At 39.4% G+C, this 21,686-nt stretch overlaps 3 protein-coding genes across 3 annotated transcripts; all 3 read left to right on the top strand.

Annotated features, from left to right (window-relative positions):
• Positions 1-2,040: 2,040 nt before the first annotated feature.
• KRTAP3-1 (keratin associated protein 3-1) lies at positions 2,041-2,334 on the top strand (the record flags this gene model as incomplete). Its single annotated transcript, XM_081272150.1, has 1 exon — positions 2,041-2,334. One exon carries the CDS (start codon positions 2,041-2,043, stop codon positions 2,332-2,334), a length of 294 nt encoding a protein of 97 aa, XP_081128276.1.
• Positions 2,335-10,790: 8,456 nt separating this feature from the next.
• On the top strand, positions 10,791-11,087 carry LOC308636585 (keratin-associated protein 3-2; the record flags this gene model as incomplete). Its single annotated transcript, XM_081272149.1, has 1 exon — positions 10,791-11,087. One exon carries the CDS (start codon positions 10,791-10,793, stop codon positions 11,085-11,087), a length of 297 nt encoding a protein of 98 aa, XP_081128275.1.
• A 5,932-nt stretch (positions 11,088-17,019) lies between these two features.
• Positions 17,020-17,316, top strand: LOC308636584 (keratin-associated protein 3-2; the record flags this gene model as incomplete). Its single annotated transcript, XM_081272148.1, has 1 exon — positions 17,020-17,316. One exon carries the CDS (start codon positions 17,020-17,022, stop codon positions 17,314-17,316), a length of 297 nt encoding a protein of 98 aa, XP_081128274.1.
• Between the last annotated feature and the right edge of the window lie 4,370 nt (positions 17,317-21,686).

The following is a 21,686-nucleotide window of genomic DNA, read 5'->3' as shown; positions in this document are numbered from 1 at the left end:
AGTCTACTCTTCACATATCTGCTCTAACAGCTTTAATGAATGCACATTGCCTATGAGGGAAAGTTCAAAATCTTGAGTGAGGGATATTAGGCATGGTACAGATTCTTCATACCACACTTTTCCAACTTCATTTCACATCATTCCAAAGGCTCCCTTCACTCAGATCCAGAATTGGTGCTTCGAGCAATCGATACTTTTTACCACCCCATGAGCAAACATCCATCCTATGGCCTTTTATTTCTCCAACTATTTCACTTACAAAATCCCCTTCCTGCTCCTTTCTACCTGATGATCAAGACACTCCACCCAAAATATGTTCCCTTTGGTTCCCTAAAGTTTTCAGGTAGTCAGTGGCTCCTACCTCTAAACTTTCACATCATAATGGAGAAAACCTGGATATACATACAATCCTAGGTGGTCATTTGCTGTCTTCTTGATGACGCCTTGAGGGCAGATTCTTGTTTCTTCTTTTTGCATAATCCCTGACTTCCAAGAGATGTTCAATCAATGAGCATTTGATTGGACAAAGAGATAGTCAATTCCAGCATAGGATACCAAAACTGCAAAAATTATTCTGAAACTCAGAATCCTAAATGAAATCAGTTGCATGATAACCATTTTTTGAACCACAATCTCAACCATTTACATGTCTTTTGGCCTCTGGTTCCTCTATGTTGTATTATTTCTCTGCCCTTAGAGTTTGAGCCTTTTTATCCAAAGATAAATCAATATAGACATACTTTTAAGCTTTTCCAAGTAAATAGTTATAAAGGTTTTACTGGTTTAATAGTTTCCCTAGTCTAAAGGGATTCAAATACATCATACTAAGCTATGACTTTATTTATTTTTTTAAAAATTATTATTAAGGTTTTAGTAGATCAGATGTAATTTGGAAATGTCTCTTTTCTCCTGGACAGAAGAGCCTCTAAGATATCACCAAATACCCCCAAGGTGCTCTAGAGAACACTTGAAATATGAAGCTAATCTATGAAAATAAACAAGTGACAAGGAGTCCGTGACCAAGTAAGTTTAGGGGAAGACACATGCTCCGTCTATTTATTGAAAAGTCACAGAGAATGTTTGCATAGTAAAGGCTTTGAGAGACCCATCAATGAAAAACTCAGTATTTCCCAAGAAGTTAAAACAACCCTTTCATGTCCCTTGGAATAGAGTTCATGGAACTCACTCTGGCCAATACTGCACTATTTCACCTCTAAATGTCCCAATACAATTAGTCTTCTGATCATAAATAATCTTAATTCATACGTGGTTGAATGGAGGTTTAAAGGGCACTGGACACTATCACCCATGAGGTGTTCACACCTATCCATGTGTCCCTGACAAGTTATCACTAAAACATGTATAAAGGGGATAGAGAGGAGATGACCTGTTGCAGCTGGCAGGAGTGTCTCCTTTTGTAGAACCAAAATCTGTTTCTCTATAGATTCCATCCATTCGTCTTATTTCATCTTCTTAGAGTTGCAAAGAAAAAACAAAAAAAAAAAAAAGAATCATCACTTTTTTCAGTCAGAAGCTTAAACTATTACATAGAATCTTTGGTTGTGAATAGAATAGCAATCAAAAAACCTACTTCCCTCTCCATCTGAAAAGGAGACCTCCCCCACCACCCAAAAAAAGAAAAGAAAGAAGAAAAAAAAACTCACAGTGAAGATTTGCAGATACCTGGCATACCACGCCATTATTAGCAATGTGCAGTGATTAGGAGATAATGACCCAGAGCCTTTGAAGACTGAAATGAAGCTCCCGAGCAGTGACACCTGTCCAATGTGAAGAGTCCTAATTTGACAACAAAACAACCTAAATCCCTTTTATGGGGTGAGGAGTTTGTCTTAGGTAATAAACACTTAAGTAATTAGGTGGATTTTTATGGAGACAGCTATAAACTGAAGCATGGGGAAAAAATTTGGATAATAGGCTAACGCCCATGAAGGTGGGTATATAAGAGCCAGGGCAGAGGAGAGGGGCACTGAGACACCAAGACACTTCTCTCAACCCAACAAAAACCCAACTCCCAACACCATGTCCTGCTGTATTGCCCGCTGCTGCAGTGTCCCCACCGGCCCTGCCACCACCATCTGCTCCTCAGACAAATCCTGCCGCTGTGGAGTCTGCCTGCCCAGCACCTGCCCCCACGAGCTCCACCTCCTTCGGCCCGTCTGCTGCGACAATTGTCCTCCACCCTGCTGTCAGCCTGATACCTATGTGCCAACCTGCTGGCTGCTCAACTCTTCCCACCCAACTCCCGGCCTGAGCGGGATCAACCTGATGACCCACGTTCAGCGTGGCTGTGAAAACCCCTGTGAGCCCTGCTAAGAAGCCAAGTCTTCCACAGGTGCAGTGACATGGCTGCTCAGCGGCATCCACAGCAGCTGGCCTTCAGCACTTGCTCCTGCCTACATCAGAGCTAAATCAATCCCAACTGCCAGGGCCGAGTCTTAAGGATTTGCCCGACTTCTTACCACCTGGCTTCTCTGGTTTAGTGGGACACCTCCTTCTTTTAGGCGATTTCACTGCTCTTTGAGAAATGACCATTTTTGACTCTTCACTAATAAACTTCATTCTGGCTTAGCAAATATCGCCTTGTGAGTGTCTATTTCTTTGTTTCCTCTCAGGGAAAGTGGAATGCCTATCTCTACCTGAAGAGCGGGTTATTATACTACCCAGGATTCACCCCAGAGAAATGTGAGCTTTAATGGTGGAATTTATTGAAAAAAAAAATGAGATACTGGTTCTTTTTGAATGGGCTGAAAAGTGAAAAATTCAGAAGGTCCTTCTAGAGGCTCTTTTCATTTAATAGATATTTTTGAAGATATCCACTGCGGGCTGGGGATGTGGCTCAAGCGGTAGCACGCTCGCCTCGCACTCACCTGGCATGCATGCATTCCAGGTTCGATCCTCAGCACCACATACAAAGATCCTCAGCACCACATACAAAGATCCTCAGCACCACATACAAAGATGTTGTGTCTGCCGAAAACTAAAAAAATAAATAAATATTAAAAAAAAAGACATCCACTGTGCCTGGCACTATGCTAGAATCTAGAGATTAATATAATATTTTTAAAGTATTTGATAAGTCTAGCTTCCATTGATTCTTCCATTGATTTTCTTTCTTCCTTAATTAACTAAACATGTTGATCATTGTGCTGGCATGCAGAAATAATTTTCACTCCCTTAGTCAAGAGTCCTCATAAAATTCTGAGATAAAAATACAAAACAATTTGAAGACACACATATATATATCCTTTTCTTAATATATGCTGTCTTCCAGAAAAATCAGTTCTGAATGAACATGATTAACTGATTTTTGGACAAGTGGATTAAAACCATAAATCACACTCCTGTGATAACTCTGCTGGCTAGACCTGGTGGGGCTCTGCTGCCCTTGGCTTCCCTTATGCCCTCAAATGACTTGCATTTGTCATAACTCTGCTTACAAGTTTACCAGTCCAAGTGACATTTACCAATCCTGTCATCGAAATATATTTAAAATATCAGACCACAGTGCAGTATTCTGTTTATACCAGTCTCCTAATTCTGAAAGCAAAAACATACTGTTCCTCTTAGAATCAAATTTATATGATACAAAACTTTTAGTTGCCCCCCCCCCAAAAAAAATCCAAATTCAGTGAGGTCTTCTCAGGAAGGACTCAGAGTGTAATCTAGTTGTATGTTTTCTTGAATTTACCCTAGGACTTTGGGGCAGCTGTTTTCTCTGAGTCTTGATGGCCTCATTATTACAGTAGTTTACTCTCTGTTCCTGGTTTCCCAGAGCCTCCGTTTTCTTATTATTATTCTCTGTCCTGCTTATTTCTCAGGATTATTGGGCAGCTCAAATGAGCAAAGAGTAGAAACCACCACCTCCACAGCATTGACTGAGATTAATGGCGAGAGCGCACGTCAGACTCTCACCATCATTGCACACAGTGGTTCCCAGCTTTGTCTCCAAAAGCCATCTTTTTTCATTTTTGAAATATGTATTTTCCCAAATGTATTTCTTAAATAAAAATATATTAACTCCTTCATTTTGTTCATAAATACATTTATAAGTATCACTGTGGAATTTAGGATCGATGTAAGGTAGCCACTCTTACCATGTCAAGCTTGTGAGGAATAACTCCTCCAAGTGTGCTATTACTACTACCTCTATGAACATTTTGCAGGCAAGAGCCCTTAGCTAGTTAAAAAAAAAATTTTTTTTAAAGAAAAACCTGAACCCAAGAGATGTGTGTCTTAGTTCTAGTTCTGCCGTGGGCTGCCTCTGTGATCCTGAGCAAGTCATTTAAGCTCTCTGGGTCTCAGGTCTTAAATCAGTAAAATGGACCGGCTGATCACATCATCTCAGAAATCATTTTCTGTGTTAACATACTGGGTTCCAGATCACCCGGAAGCACTCTAAATAACAAGTACCCCTTGGCTCTAACCAACCCCATTCCACCTTGACACTTTTAGTGCTTTCAGTAGCAAAAACTGACATCTCCACTGGATGCCCCATAATGCCTTACATGCAGAATCTCAGCTGTCCTTAACAAAAATCACACAACTACCATTATTCTCCCCATCTTATAAGTGAAAAAAACTGAGGTTGAGAAAGACTATTCCTGGGCTAGGGTTGTGGCTCAGGAGTGCAGTGTTGGCCTAGCATGTGTGAAGCACTGGGTTTGATTCTCAGCACCACATATAAATAAAATAAAGATCCATCGACAACTAAAAAAAAAAAAAAAATTAAAGAAAGACTATTCCTTCCAAAAGTTACATACATTCTAAGTGACAGAGAAAGAATTCTAAACTTAGAATGGCCTGAACCTGAAATTCCTTCTGTGTCTACTACCTCCTCTACAGACATCAACATATCAAAGAGAAATTTAATCACATGTGACTCTTTATTCAGGAGAATTCAAGGCTCTCTATTCATATGCCACATGGCACATTCTCTGCTGTCCCTCCAAATTGTGTATTTGGTTGTACACAGTAACTTGGCTTGCTCTGAGTAATTATAGTGTAAGACAAGATGAGCGTAGTCAAGGAGTGTAAGAAAAACTCTTTGTGTTTCCAAAGTGAGAATAAATCATATTTAAATCATTTTAAAGCTAGACTTTAAATACTGACTATTGATGTCAGACAGGAGCACTGGCTGGCTCATTGACCTTGAATTGAAAGGCAAAACATCTGGCCACCCAAACACATTTTCAGTTTTCTCAATGAGCATCAATAAAACCTAGACCAAGGTAGAACAAACTACCCTTCAAGTTAATAATTGTTTATTCTTGACAATGGAATAGAAAACCTAGGCATTTCACTTTTCCTTCAAATTGTTCTTGGCATCCAGGACTTTCTTTTCATTCTAGAATAATCTAGACCCTAGTCTCCCAGTTGACCTTGAGTTAAATATTCTATGCCCTTCCCTCTGCTCAATCTGTACCTTTGCCATACCAAGGTTCTGGCCCGATAAATATTGGTTAAATGGAATTGCTCAAAACGTGATAGCAATCCAAGAATTTTGTTTTTACTGAATCAAGGCTCAGCTCTTCAGGGTGGTTGTTAAGACCGTGAATAACGTGGGACAATCATTATCACCCAATCTTACTTGCTACTGATCTTAAAGAAACACGTAGCTTACACTCTAGTCATAATAATGCCTTCGATACAATAGTCAAGAGCATGTTCTCTGCAAGTCTGTCTTGCTTTAGATCGTACCTCTATCATTTATGTGGCCAACTGTCAAATAAGATTAAAAACAAATCGTGCCTCATAAATCTGTAGGGCAAGTTAAATTAATTAAAACGTGTGCAGCCCTTAGGACAATGTGTGCTAATAATCAAACTCTCTAAGTCTACCTTTTTATACTCTGTGATGTTGGGGTGAGGACTCCTTTGTCTGATTTTCTACAAGGTTCTACCTATAGAGGGCGCTAGAAGGAGCCTACAAGTCCCAAGGAAGGAAGAAGAGTCTTGTTGCCCCAGCACGCCATCATTTATCTGACAGCAGCAAAGGTTCTAGTCTCCAGCTTCTTTTGGAACTCTGAAAACCAGTGTCATTGCACCTCAGAGAAACACCAACATCCACAAAATAGCGATGTTTCCCTGCAAAGGTCCAAAGCCCAGCCCTCCGGGGCCTCCCTATGAGCTTCAGAGGCAAGAGCAACACCAGGCAGTACCCAGAAGCCAGAGCCCAGCTCTGCAGGCCCACTTCCAAGCTTCTGGGTTCAAATAACCCTAACCTCTTCTCTTCGTTGTCCAACCCTCAAGCGGGTTGCTGCTTTCTGTGTTACCCCAGTTTTCCTTTTTTGCTATTTCAGATCTCCAATACCTAGCTAACAAATTCCCTATATTAAAATTCTCTCTGTTGAAATGTATGAGTTTATCTTGCTTGCATGTTTCCCTGAGTAAACTTGATCCAAAAATCATGTAGTAAATGCTGGCTGTAAGTATTTGACTGCCTTCCTTAAATATTAATTCTATGTATTCCAGTTTCCAGATTCCACCCCATAATCAAGGCACTATGCTAGCACTGGAGATACCAAGATGAATTAGATAATGTCCCTGTTTTACAGGGGATTGCAATCTAGCAAAGATAATCAACGTATGTACAAAGTGCTATGGGTGGAGATGGGGTTCACCAGAGTCACAACGGTAGGAGTAGCCAATTGTGTCTGGGGCAGGGGCTGAGAGTAGCGGGGTGGGATAGCATCATAGAAGATGTTATTGCTTTTCTTGCCTATAATGCACTTACTTACCTCTTTTCTAAGTATTTATGATCAAAAATAACTTAATCCAAATCTTCCATTAAGGTTTCTTTGATGACCTCAATCCTCTTTCATACTATCTTCTACTATGGGAATTCTTATAGTAGCCACAGAAGAACCTGCCATATATTGAATCACTTGTTCAGGCCACACAAAATGATTTACATAAGTAAATCTCATTTAATATTTATTTAACCCTGGCAATAAAACTATAATCTGTAATTATTATTTTTCCCAAAGTTGGTATTTGAGAACACTGAATCCCAGGGGCTGGGGTTGTGGCTCAGTGGTAGAGCACTCACCTCTCACGTGTGATGCCCTGGGTTCGATCCTCAGCACCACATAAAAATAAACAAAATAAAGATATTGTGCCCATGTATAACTAAAAAAATATATTTTTAAAAAAACTGAATCCCATAGAGATTAAAGAACTTGATCTTGGTCTTACAACTCATAATCAGAATTCAAACCTAGCTCCAAAACTCCCTCCATTCCCCTACCAAGTACTTAATTAAATGATGTTTGGATCATATGTTGATGTATCTTCAATATTCATTTATTCCCTCAAATTTGTGAAAACACATGAACCTGGTAGAAAAAAACACCACAGGTTTTGACTTCCCACAAGTACCAAGGATACACAATCTGAGAAGGGTCATTCCTTATCTCAGAAATATCACTCTAGATTCTTCATACTCTACAATGATCACCTGTAAGAAAAAATTCTGTTTGGTAGAACAGAGGTAAGCCAGGGCAGATATGGATGTGTAAACGTGTCAACGAGTTCATGGAGAACCGTACTGACACCATTTTGAAATGGCAACAGGAAGCGAGTTTGAATGCAGCAATACAACCAAACAAATCTGAAGGAGAATTCGTCCCATGGCAGATACGTAACCTAGTGAGTTATTTGTGTAGGCTTATGCAAACAACAATAAGGAAACATTCAGATAGATAGAAGCCACGTCCCTGAAATAGGTGGATATAAAAGACCCACAAGAGACAACTTCATAGAAGAAAAATCTTCCTTCCTTGGCAACGAAATACCAACCTGATCCACTGTCACCATGTCTTGCTCGGATTCCTGTCTCCAAGGATGCTGCAATGTCCCCACTAGCCCAGCCACCACCATCTGCTCCTCTGACATTTGCTGTCCATCTGAGATCTGCCTGCCCAGCACCTGCCCACACAAGATCAGCCTCCTTCAGCCCACCTGCTGTGACACCTGCCCCCTGCCCTGCTGCATGCCTGATGCCTACGTACCATCAAGTTGGCTGCTCAACAAGTGCCACCCTACCCCAAATTTGAATGGGATCTCTGTCATCACCTACGTCCAATCTTGTGAGTGTGAACCTTCTTGCTGCTAGCCAAAAATGTTTCCAAGGGCTTGCCCAGCTGAGCATAATGGTGCACACCTGTATTCCCAGAGACTGGGGAGGCCGAGGCTAGAGTTTCATAAGTTGGAGTCCAACCTCAGCAATTTAGTGAGGTCTAAGCAAGTCATTAAGACCCTGTCTCTAAATTAAAAAATAAAAAGAACTGGGAATGTAGCTCAGTGGTAAAACATCACTGGACTCAATCCCCAGTATAAAAAGAAAGAAAAGAAGAATGAATTTGCCTATATTGCCCTAAGGAACTTCAATAATCATAAAGGCTGTTTAAGCAAATATCCTTTAACTAAGCACTATGGAAGATGATCTGATCTTGTGCCTTTGGTTTTGAAGAAGTATTGTATCACAATTTTGAACAATGATCTCAAGGAAATGGGGGAAAAATGCTATCCTGATTGTCCTTACTTTAAAACTAAATAAACACCACTACTTGCCAAAACATGCACTGTCTTAGTGTTTAATGCTATAATTACCCAACGACTCTTGACACATGCATCATGAAGCCATAAATATACCCAGCAGAATTACACTTTGTGATGACATCAACATAAATCTCATAGCCAAAAAGGAAATTGTACAGGGATATGTTGATATCTGAGGAAAACCACGTGGGTGACAAGATATGTGTTTTAAATTCCAAGGTCATCGCCGACTTTAAATTTTTATTTTTCTCCTGCCTATCTAAATAAACTCACATGTGTCCTTTAAAAGGCAGAGAAGTTCATCAACATGGACATCAACATACTCACATTCTAATCTGTAATATAATCCAATTCAATGAATATTCATCAAATGCCTACTGTGATCCAAGGATGGGCTCAGGTACTTGAAAGAGACAAGCAAGATTAAGATACCATTCCCACTTTCAAGGATCTTGCAGTGGAGTAAGGCAAATGTAAGTGAGACTATGGTTCAGAGCAGAATGAAATAGATCTAAGTGAAAAGATGGGCAGCACCGTGTGTGAGAACAGAGAAAAGAATGAGACCATCTGGAAGGATTTCATGAAAGAGATTTTCATGAAAGAGATACGTGAGCTGAAGCTTGAGGAATGAGTAGGATTTGAGAAACAGGATCAGAGAAGGACATTTTAAGCCAAAGAAACAATCTGAGGGAGGTCGAAGAAGTAGGTACAAAGTACCTAAGAGACTCGCCTTCATTTCTATATGATGTGACTTGGGATAAATGTCAATATTTAAGCAAAACCTAAACCAACTTAATTAACATGGACAGGCTCTTACAAGTAATGGATGACACTCACTTCCCAATGACATTTAGTATTTTCCACAGATATATTTTTGGTCATCTTCTCTTTTAAACTGATCATATACTGGTTTTGGTAAGAGCCTCTCAGAAACAACTCACCAAAGAATCTCTACTTTGTGTTTATTCGATAAACATTTGCTATCCAAAAAATTATGTCATTTAGATTTCACTAACTGAATGGGTTTTGGGCTGATCACAAGGAGATGTGGGAGGATGTTGAATTCATAGAATATCACACACTGGAGATTATTCATTCCAACTACCTCACCTGCCAACCACTAGGAAGGCAAATCAAGGCCAATTGAACTGAAGAATGTTGTATAAGGAATTCCTTAAGGAATTTACAATCTCGTTGAAGATCCAAGAAATAAACAGGCTGAACAGGAAGTCAGTCCTGTTTGACAAAATGATTTCTAGCAATACCATAGTTCTCAACTGCATGGGGTCAGATCCCCTTCTAAACCCACTGCCACTCTGTAAAATGTGTGGCTTCTTCTTTCATTCCCTGTATGTATCTCACTAATGTAAAAATCAATGAAAATCAACATAGTTTTCTTTTAATGAAAAGTACTTTTCACAGAGGATAGCAACTGGCTGGATCTTTCCTTCCAATGATTTTATACTCTGACTCACTTCAAGACTGGTGTAACTTTGAAAACAGAGACACTATTTTAAAAAATAAAATAAAAACAGTAACACAATCTTTGGAAACTCAGTATAGATGTATTTAAAATAATGAAAGTGAATTTAACCCTATTTCATTCTGTCTTCATGCTTTCTCACTAGAACCTGAATTATAGCATCAGTAAATAAAGCAACTATGTTTGAGATGCATACAGTCAGATGAAACATTCGTCTATACGTAGCCATATTCTTACTGACTTTATTGAGTTTAAAATGGCCCAATCGATTATTTGAATTGCTTATTCTAAAATTAGTAATTAGAAAGCACATCACGTAATGCATACTATATGAACCTAAGGCAGAAAAAAACAAGAAGACTTCAACTCCTAAAACTGTAGCTGAATTCTTAGGTGCACTGATTACCCACGATCCATGCAAGGTTTAGCATACCAGAACCCTGTGAAGATAAAATGTGATAATCTTGTGACAAAAATGACAAGTCAATGAGTCAAAAACATGATTAATTTAATAAGGGCAGGAGCCCTTAATAGACAAGAAAATACCAAACAGATTACAGAATCTAAGTGGAAAAGAGTGACCCAAACAAAATTAAGGATACACAGCCTTCCCATTGGACCCACGCCTTCTGGGGAGGTATATAAGAGCCTCAAAGTGAGAGGAGACATTTGAACCTCAGAAACCTCACCTTCCTAAGAGACCCAAGGCACACCTGACCCCCAACATCATGTCCTGTTGTATTGCCCGCTGCTGCAGCGTCCCCACGGGCCCTGCCACCACCATCTGCTCCTCAGACAAGTCCTGCCGCTGTGGAGTCTGCCTGCCCAGCACCTGCCCCCACACCATCTGGCAACTGGAGCCAACCTGCTGTGACAACTGCCCCCCACCCTGCCACATCCCTCAGCCCTGTGTGCCCACCTGCTTCCTGCTCAACTCCTCCTATCCCACCCCAGACCTGGAGACCATCAACCTCACCACCTACACTCAGCCCAGCTGTGACCCCTGCATCCCAAGATGCTGCTGATCGATGGCCACTTTGCTCAGTGTCTGATACTGAAGGAAGCCCTCAGATGCTGCCCAGCCAGTTTTCACTTGCCTTGGTAGTTTAGCAGATGTTAAGGTAGACCAGATGGCCCAGATATGGAAGCCTTACTTTGACATTAATGGAAAGAAAGCCAAGAAAATTAATTATGGTTATTTTGCCAGATAACCATTTGGTTCATTTGAGCATGTGAATGTCTTCTGTTATCAAAATGTTATTGAATTCTTTAAGACTTAAAACTATGTTTTCTTTGTCATGTTGCTTCCTGGATCTTATTTCCTGTATTGAGTATTTTCAAAGAGGCAAAGGAAACTACTGGTGGGTTTCTTAATAAACTTTATTTCCCTGGCCACATGTGTTCTTTATTTATGTTAGAGGCTTTGGTATATTTCTTCCACTAAAAAAAAATAGTAAAAATAAAGATAAGATGGTTATTTTAATTTTAAAAAAGTTACAATTAAAGGAATGTTTGGAAGTGGCTTGCTAATATGGCTTACTAACTTTTAATTGGCTGTCTTTTATATTTGCCTTCTCTTACTCAGATAAAAATAATTTTGGGATTAGCCAAAATTACCTGATTTTTACTAGATGAATCACGTGTATTAATTCATTGAATCTAAAAAAAACTGCATTAATAGATGAGAAAAATGAAGCTTTAAAAGTTATTCACCATTCTTATGAAGTTAGTTACTAAAAAAAACCCAGAATTTAACCCCTGGTTTATCTGACTCTAAAGCAGAATTCCTTCTACCACAAACATCTTAAAGACTCTAATACCAAAGAAAGTTATGACATCAATTTAAAATATGCAAGAGAAATAAAAAGTGTAAGATTCTTTAACAAAATCTCATCCAACTGAAATAGAAAAATCTATATTGGCTCATAGATTAAAATGGGCTGCTTGGAGGCTGAGGCAGGAGGATTGCAAGTTCAAAGCAGCTTCAGCAACTTAGTGAGACCCTAAGCAACTTAGCAAGTCCTTTTCTCAAAATAAAACACAAAAAGGGGATAGGAATGTGGCTCGGTGCTTAAGCATTCCTGGGTTCAATCCTGGGTACCAAATAAATAAATAAATAAATAAATAAAAGGGCAGGCATTCTGGGTGATTTAGAGGACATATCTATTTCAGTTTCATTCTCCATTAGAGAGAACTTAAAGGGATCAACTCTAGTAGCAGCACACTAGAAGCACATCTCTATTTGCTACCATATAAGCACAGAAGTTCTGTCAAAGTTATCTCTAGAATGTCAGGGCTTGTGAGATGGACACCTAGAGCTAAAACATTGGTGTAATGCCTTAACTGATTTCATCAGCCTACTTTAATTTTTTTTTCTCATGCATATTATCTTTCTCTGAAACTAGAAAGTACACACACACACACACACATATATGATGTATGTATAGATATAAAATATTTATATGCAATACATAAGTAACATATATGTAAAATAATAGATGTAGTGCATATATAATTCAACATACACACACACACACAACAAACATATAAGGACACAAGCCAAAATCTGAAAAAGCATTGAGGGAAAAAATCAAAAGAATGTTTGTGGGGAGAAACAAAGATAAGGCAAGGAAGAGGCAAAGCAAATACTTTTAAATAAACACATTTTTAAATGTCCTTGAAGTGACTGTCAATCTTTCCAGAGGCGGATTACTTTGAGGGTCTCATAGGTTCTTTGTAGCTCAACTTCGAATGAACAGAACTTAGAAGCCATGGGGTAGAGGAGACACAACCTGGGAAACTGCCCACAAAATGCTAAAAATCTAGGTTCAGTTCATTTGCTCAATCTTTTGGCTGATATTTCTTGAGTGCTTTCTCTACGCCAGTCCTGCATTCATGCTAGGAGTATAAACAGAAAAGAAATTCTATCACCTAAAGTGCCTTCAACTTTCTCCCAAATCTGGTGCGGACTGATAAGTTCCTATAAGCACAACACACGTGGACTATATAGGTCATATGAGTGCAGTCACCATGCTCTGTGATTCCTGCTGTGACAAGGACGCAGTGGGCCATGACAGCACACAGGAAGAGTAACCCAAACCCAGATATGGTGATTGAGCATTGGGGATGAGCAGTAGCAGGCAGGGAAATCCTCCAAGATCTCTCCAGGAAAAACATGAAAAGGTGAATAAGCAGTGTGTGTGGTGGGGGGGAGCGGGGCGGGAGCCTCTGATCCAGAAAGAAGAGCTTCTCAATGAATCACAGAGGCCCTGAGAGCTTGGTCTTAAAGTACAGGAGCTGGGAATGAGGGGGGTGAGGATGCATCGAAGGGGAGAAGACAGTGAGGCCCAAAAGAGAGACGAAGACCCCCAGAGCAAGGGGGGTTCAGCCGAAACCTCAAAACGATGAAAGATGTGAAAGCAAAAGATTATCAGTTATATTTTCGCTTCTGTTTCTTTTCATAATCAATCTTTGATTTGTCCTCACTGTCACAGATACCACTACTGACTATAGGAAAGCCTAATTGAAACTGCACAAGGTATTAGAGAGAGAGAGAGAGAGAGAGAGAGAGACAGAGAGAGAGTATGGATTTTCAAAGTGCTAAAAATCTACCATTTACTCAAGTATCACTGTGTTTCTCTTATATTAGCTTAAAGAAAAAGGAGAACTTTTGGTTTTAGAAATAAAATATGTTTTGTATCTCTGACACATTGTTCAAACTTCCATTGTTAACCACCTAAAAATTAGCTCAGTCCTGATAGATCCTATATTTAGCTTTTAACAAGTTAGTCAGCAGGCCATGAAAAGCCAATTTCCTTGCCTTTCTGAACTCCCTATCTTCATTTATAAACAAAGAAGAGTAATTCCCAGGTCTCTTAGACCACTGCAGAGAAAATGCATCTCTTTTTTTTTTTAAATTCCATGCATTTTTTATTTGACAAATGCATAATGTCATGTATCCGCCATTCCAGTATCCTATAGAATAGTGTCACTGCCTTAAAACCCCCCTTCACTTCATATCTTATTTATTTATTTATTTTCACATATGAGAAAACACATCTTAATAAACACTGAAAGTCTTTTCAATAAAAGAGATGAATTGATCAGCCTACACTTATTAGCTTTATAACTGTTTCTATCCTACAAGCTTCAGTCTTACTTATAATTAGAGAAGCTTGATGTTCTACATAAACAATCACAATGCTTTTAACCTTTTATGGTGAGCCTGAAGTCATGTTGCATTCTGAATAGGAGATTGATATCTTTATCCCATGAAATGCTAATTGTGTCTGCAGGTCACTTTTCCTTTGCAATGTTTCCTTAAAATATCAAAATTAATTCCTTTTTGTTGTTGTTGTTTGCTCTTAGAGCCCAATATTTTTCATTTTATAATGTATAATAGCAGCAATTTATAATAATACATTATATGTGGTAAGCCTTTCCATCAGACTATAAATTCCATGAGGGCGGGGATAATGTTTATTTTGTTCATTGTTGAATTGCCAGCATTTATCACAGGACCTGGTACATGGTAATCACTCAATAAATGCTTATTGAATTAATTTTCAAATAGTGAGTGAAATATTTATCAGTCCTGAGTAATAGGTTATGCAACTTGGCAGATATCCATGCAAAAATAAATTGGGGAAGTCTTGGGCCACCAGGAGAAGTCACGAATCTTCTCTTTCAAGTAGAGCCATAGGGAAGTTTTTCAATTTTTTTTTTCGATTCATTAATTTATATGCTAACCACTTTCTTTTCTTGTAGGCATGAATATTAATTGATTCATTTAGTTGGTGTGCACTTTTTAGGTTAATGTTTCTTGTTTCCTATAAGACTGTTCTCTTTGTTTTTTGGTTTCTGTTTGGTTAGTTTGGTTGTTTTGTTTTGTTTTTGTAGTACTGGGTATTAAACCCAGGGCTGCTCTTTAGCTCTTTTTTCTCTTCTTCTTTTGACTGTTCCTTTCATCTTTACTTTGCCTTGAATTTGATCTGCAACTGACTTCACTGATGGTGATAATTTTTTTTTTTTTTGCATTATGCTTTATGGTTGTCCGTGGACCTTAATGCTTTTTATCTCATGTGCACCTCACAATAATCTTCTAAGTGGAGGAATATAGGTATTATTGCCATTACTTTGCAGAGGGGTGGAAAAGAGATGAGCCTTTAGAAAGTGAAATACTTGCTATAACAAGATGTGGGGCAAGGACCAGTAGCACTAGGACCAGCAAAGAGGTCTTGTGGCTCCTAAAGCAGTCCTCTTGGGTCTATGGCTCCAATTGCAAAACATACAGACATGCTCACCTTCAGACCCTCACAGGTAGACTTAATGGAGAAGAACCATGGCTGGGAGAGCAAGTCAGTTCAAGCTGAGTGGAAATGGCTTACGATGTCAGGGTAATACTATCCAGGAGCTCATGCTCACTCTTAAACACTGAATTATGATTAAAGTCTAAATAATGTACTGGCGCTAAAATCCAGGTCTTTCTTCTATAGCTACCTGTGATCTGGGGAGAAAAATGCATTACATTGGAGAAAAAAAGAGAATGAAAATCAAATGTCAACCTATTAATCTAGCTCAGGCCCATAAGTTTGCTTTCCCTTCATCTCAATTTTACTTGAGTGTTAGCATTGTGATCTTAAATTATTCTTTCACTTAGTGTACATAGACATAAGCCAAAAATTCAATTTCCCCTCAAGGCAATTCAGTCCTCCATAGAAAGTTAAATGACCTTATGAAGGTATTTGAACCTACCTAGGTATGAAAAAAATACAAATACAATGATGGAATTTCATTTTTTACCCATACATTGACAAACACTTTAAAAATATTAAAGATATAGGGAAACAATATTCTCAAACACAGGTGATGGGAAAAGAAATATAGGAAAGAACAGATTTTCAGAGCCATGGTGGAGAGTAGAACGGCAATGACTATCAGGAGTCGGTCTTTAAAATAGTGTGAATTAACATTTGCCCCTAGAGTTCTACCTAGTAATTGTATCTGTTTCTGAAATAATCAGAAATGTACACCAAGATTTATATACCTGGTCATTCTCTATTGCCACAATTATCAGAGAGAAGACTTGAAAATAACCTAAGGGTTTAATAAAATGAAATTCTTAAGAAACTTACAATGATATGATGAATATCAGGACGTATTAAAAGTAACAACAAATATACATGTAAATTGCTTCCAATAATGTAATAAAAGGATAAATACACATAAACAAAAATGATCTGCTTCATATATGTGTATGAAATATTAACAGGTAATTTCTCCTGATGATAAGATTGTGGATGAGCTGTTATCTTTATTGTTTATTTATGTTTTCCAAATTTTGATCTGATATAATATTTTATGGTTAAAAAAAACTGAAATGATGAGTATTTTTTTTAAAGTTTTCTCATATTTCTCAGTAACCTATCTCTCCACGTTAAGACAATTTTGATCTCCAAAGCCTCAAAGGTAAAAGAAAGTGACTAAAATTAAGTTTATCTCTTTAAAACAATAATTCTTCATTAAATCAGTTGATACTGATAAAGGTACAGAAAATAAAAACTTAATAGCAGCACAGAAAAAAACACACATACTGCAGATTACGATCATGCCATGTCCCCAGCAGGCGGGTGTTGGAATTATAGTACTCAAGCATCTGGTGAAACCTCATAAAGCTGTGTTTGAGTGACAAATAGCAAGAGTAATCAGTTCATATTTAGCAATGAACTCAAATAAAAGTTAATTAAGACAATAGGGACTGTTTACCGGCATTTAAACGTCAAACCAATTACTAGATAATGGGAACACTAACATAAGCAAGAATCAGGAAAGAAGCCTTCCCATTGGACCCACACCCTCTGGGAAGGGTATATAAGAGCCTCAAAGTGAGAGGAGACATTTGAACCTCAGAAACCTCACCTTCCTAAGAGACCCAAGGCACACCTGACCCCCAACATCATGTCCTGCTGTATTGCCCGCTGCTGCAGCGTCCCCACGGGCCCTGCCACCACCATCTGCTCCTCAGACAAGTCCTGCCGCTGTGGAGTCTGCCTGCCCAGCACCTGCCCCCACACCATCTGGCAACTGGAGCCAACCTGCTGTGACAACTGCCCCCCACCCTGCCACATCCCTCAGCCCTGTGTGCCCACCTGCTTCCTGCTCAACTCCTCCTATCCCACCCCAGACCTGGAGACCATCAACCTCACCACCTACACTCAGCCCAGCTGTGACCCCTGCATCCCAAGATGCTGCTAACCAGTGGCTGCTCTGCTCAGTGCCTGTCATTCAGAGAGTCAACCCAGAAGCTCTAGCATTCACCTGTCTCAGCACCTGCAACTAGCTCACTCTGCTTTAAAAACTGGAACGGGGGTGACACGATCACTGATGACACTGCCACCCCATCACAACCACCAAAAAAAAAAAAAAAAAAAAGTCAAGGACTTTCAATAACCATGTAGCTACGATCCGGAGCCAAGGGCAGGGTGAATAGGTGGAAGCCTATAGCTTCCCAAAGTTGTGTGATTCCTCCATATTGAAGTGTACCTTTCTTTGGGTGTTTGGGAATTCTGTTTCCAGTCTTGGGTGGTGTCTTTCTGTAAATTGAAGGACTCCCTCATGATCATGCTAATAAATTTTTTTGTCTCTCGCATAGCATAAATGTCTATAGTTACTTTTGTTTGTTCCTGTGAACTTATTAAATGTGTTCCCCAACTCCCAGTGTTGGCATTTGAAGAAAAACTTGGAACATCAGTAAAACTCAGAATGGTGGTAGTATGGACATACTTCATGCTTTTGTTGTCCTTTCTATTTTAAGAAAACTAAAGATGCATCTAAGATGGTCTGGTTGATGGGCATACTTTAGAGTATACTTTTCTTTTTTCTTTTTTTTTTAATTTTTATTGTTGGTTGTTCAAAACATTACATAGTTCTTGACATATCATATTTCACACATTTGATTCAAGTGGGTTATGAACTCCCATTTTTACCCCGTATACAGATTGCAGAATCACATCGGTTACACATCCACTGTTTTACATATTGCCATACTAGTGTCTGTTGTATTCTGCTGCCTTTCCTATCCTCTACTATCCCCCCTCCCCTCCCCTCCCCTCCCCTCCCATCTTCTCTCTCTACCCCATCTATAGAGTATACTTTTCTTGACTTGTCCTCTCTCCCCCCACAAAAAAATGTTTTACAATAGGTTGGGAAATACTGAACATGACCTGGTGACCAATTATGACAAACCACATCAACTAATCCAGGTAACTTGATGTAATTATGAGAAAATATTCACAATATGGCCATGTTATTTATTCAATTCACATTTATCAAATATCTCTCATGTATCCTGTGCTTAATTGTCCCTGCCAAAAAATGAGCTCACTATCGAGCAGGTTTTCAGGATACACCATGACCATTTATTCCTTCACACAGTTTACAATTATTTATTAACTGACTGTTGCTGTATAATAATGAAAAGTTTGGTGTTCTCTCTAGCAGTTGCATTAGTAAAGTGCTATGGGACCACATAGTTGAGAACAATCAAGACTACTGCCATGGAGAGAAAAGGGAAGGACACAGTCAAGGGCAAATTGATGTGAAGCTGTGGTCAAAGAGAGAGAAGATGTGAGGGAAGGGGAGGGAGGATAGTAGAGGATAGGAAAGGTATCAGAATACAACAGTTACTAATAGGGCATTATGTAAAATTGTGGATGTGTAACCGACGTGATTCTGCAATCTGCATTTGGGGTAAAAATTGGGAGTTCATAATCCACTTGAATCTAATGTATGAAATATGATATGTCAAGAGCTTTGTAATGTTGTGAACAACCAATAAAAAAAAAGAAAAAAAAAGGATTTTGGAGAAGAGGGTATCAAAGAGAGACTAGATAATGGGGTTATGTCACCACCTAAGCCTGGAGCAGAGAAAGAAGAAAGAATTCAAAAGGGAACACTGAGCTCTCTGCTCCAGATAAGTCAAGTTGGATAAGTACATCTAATCTAGATGGAGTTTGGACAGCTGTTGTGAGGAGGAAGATGTCTGTTGGTAGGTGCAGAAGTCTGTGTAAAAGGTCTTGTGCAGAGGACTGAGTTGCATGTGTGCAGGATGAAATTACATGTGCAAAGCAGAGAGTGCTGCTATGGATTAGAAACTGAATGGAGATACCAGAGGTCATTTTCTATTAATAAACATTGAGGTTCCAGCCTAACTAGAATGGGAAAAGCTCTCCAGGTACCTCAAGCATCAACTGATGTTCCAGAAGGAACACACCAAAAGAATAGGATGACTATCTTGAATAAGGAACACACCAAATCACACCCACCTAAGTCTAATTAACACCAAGCCTGAGAGGATCTCCATGTCTGTTTGTTTGTTTGTTGTATACCAGGGATGGAACCCAGGGACACTTAATCATGAGCCATACCCCCAGCCCTGTTTATATTTTATTTTGAGACAGGGTCTTGCTAAGCTGCTAAGGCTGGCCTCCAACTTGGGATCCCTCTGCCTTAGCATCCAGAGCCACTGGGATTAGAGATGTAGCTCTTGAGCTTGGTCTCAGTGTAGTTTTGATTTGCATTTCCCTGATTGCTAGAGATATTGAACTTTCTTTTCCATATAATTGTTGGCCATTGTACTTCTCCTTTTGAGAAGTGTCTGTAGAGGTCATTTGCCCATTAATTGGTTGGGTTATTTTTGTTGTTGTTGTTGTTTGTTTGTTTTTGTTTTTGGTGTTGTGATTTTAGAATTCTTTATGTATGCTGGAGATTAATTCTTTCTTGGAAAAGTCACTGGCTAACATTTTCTCCCATTCTGTAGGTTTTATCTTCATCCTAATGTTTCCTTTGATGTGCAGAAGCTTTTTAATTTGATGCCGTCCCATTGATTCTGTCCTGAGCTATAGGAGCGTAATGCCAGATTTGAGGGACCCCAATAGACCTCCAGGAGCCGAATCGGATGCAATCACACAAGAGTCTTTATTGCAAGCTTGAGCCTGGACTCACAACCGTTTCCGACACAGTGGTCCCAGGGAATGAGTCCCGGTCCTTTGTTCAGTGAGATTTTATAGGTTTTGGGGGGATACTCTATGCATCACAACATCACACAGCAAATCATTCCATACTGCTGGAAAATCAAACAACAACTCTTAACATTGATTAGCACATTCACTGGCGGAAACAAGTTGGGTAGGGGTGGTTGGTTAGTACAAGAGGGGGATTCCTTTGAACTGATTGGTTTGGGCCACGAGGGGTGTTCGAGCTAAACTACATGGTTTCCCAACATCTTATCAACCACCATAAACTATTGGAGGGTCATCTGGCCTCCCAGGTATTTCCCTGTCTTATGCTGATTGGTGGTTGCTAGGGGGGTTGCTATGGGTCCTCACCTAGCCTGAGGGACACCTGGCTCCCCAGATCTCTCCTGTTATTTGTAGATAAACAACTCAGCAGGGTGGGTATGTGCCTAGGAGTGCTCTGTGGGTTTTTCCAAGGATGGTCATGCTCCCTTCCTTAGTACAGGCTTTGCTCTGAGGTAGAGGCTGGCTTCTCAAAAATGGAGTCACATCAGTTTCTCAGGAGTCCTGTTGAGGAAGCCCTGGCCTGCCCCGACCCATTGGAAGGTTTTCCCCTGTTTCATTCTATCAGTTGCAAAGTTCCTGATCTTATTCTTAGGTCTTTGATCCATTTTGAGTTGACCTTTTTTTTTCAGGGTAAAAGATGAGGACCTAGTTTTATTCTTCTCTCTATGGCTATCAGTCTACCCTGCACCATTTGTTAAAAAGACTGACCAAAGTACATTTTTGGCACCTTTTGTGGACAGTGTTTTTTTTGTCCTACACCAATTTTCCTTGTCCTCTACTGTCCGTTTCTATGGGAAAAAAAATTATATATATATATATATATCTCAAAACAGAAGCCTCTATTAAGCTAAGTGGATATATTTTTAGCCAACATTTATTAATCTATTATATCCCACATATATTATGTCCCATGCTTAGGACAAAAAGGCAAATAAGATACACCTGTCTTAAAAGAAAACTTGTTTTAAAAAAAAAGCATCAGGATTTTAAAAGTAACATGACTACTGCTATAGTAGAGGCCTGTGCAGAGTGATCTGGGGACAGCCCCCGGCTCACCAGGCAGCACCTCAGCTGAGCCTTGACATGCATGTTCATCCAGCAAACTGACAGCAGGAGAAAAGTGCCTACAAGCCTGAAGAGTGGCTGGAGCTTAAGTTCGTGAGATGGTCACGAAATGAGCCTGGAGAGGTCAACTGGCCCCACGTTAAGGAAAGTCCTATTTGCTTTGATAGAAAGTTTTGACCTCCTAGGCCGAGAGTAACCAAAACTAGATTTGTGTTTTAGAATAACAATTCTGGTAGCAGTAGTTGGAGGTGTTCTGAGATGAGAGCCTATTACAAAATGAAACAACCATTTCTTTTTATCATGACTTTTCATGGCATCTACTTATCTTCCTCTATTCCCAGTGTTCTCCTCCTCCAAGGGAGTTATGCTCTAGAAATGAATCCTGGCCAATTTCCACATTCCAAGAGGAGCCTGACACTATTGATCATTACCCAACATGACCAAATTAATCAAGACCAAAATAAATAGTCCTACTCTGTT

This window comes from Spermophilus citellus, assembly GCF_964194105.1.
Source record: "Spermophilus citellus genome assembly, chromosome: 17".
Lineage (NCBI taxonomy): Eukaryota > Metazoa > Chordata > Mammalia > Rodentia > Sciuridae > Spermophilus > Spermophilus citellus.
Note: the sequence above shows the minus strand (reverse complement) of the source record. Positions and strands in the feature narration are given on the sequence as shown.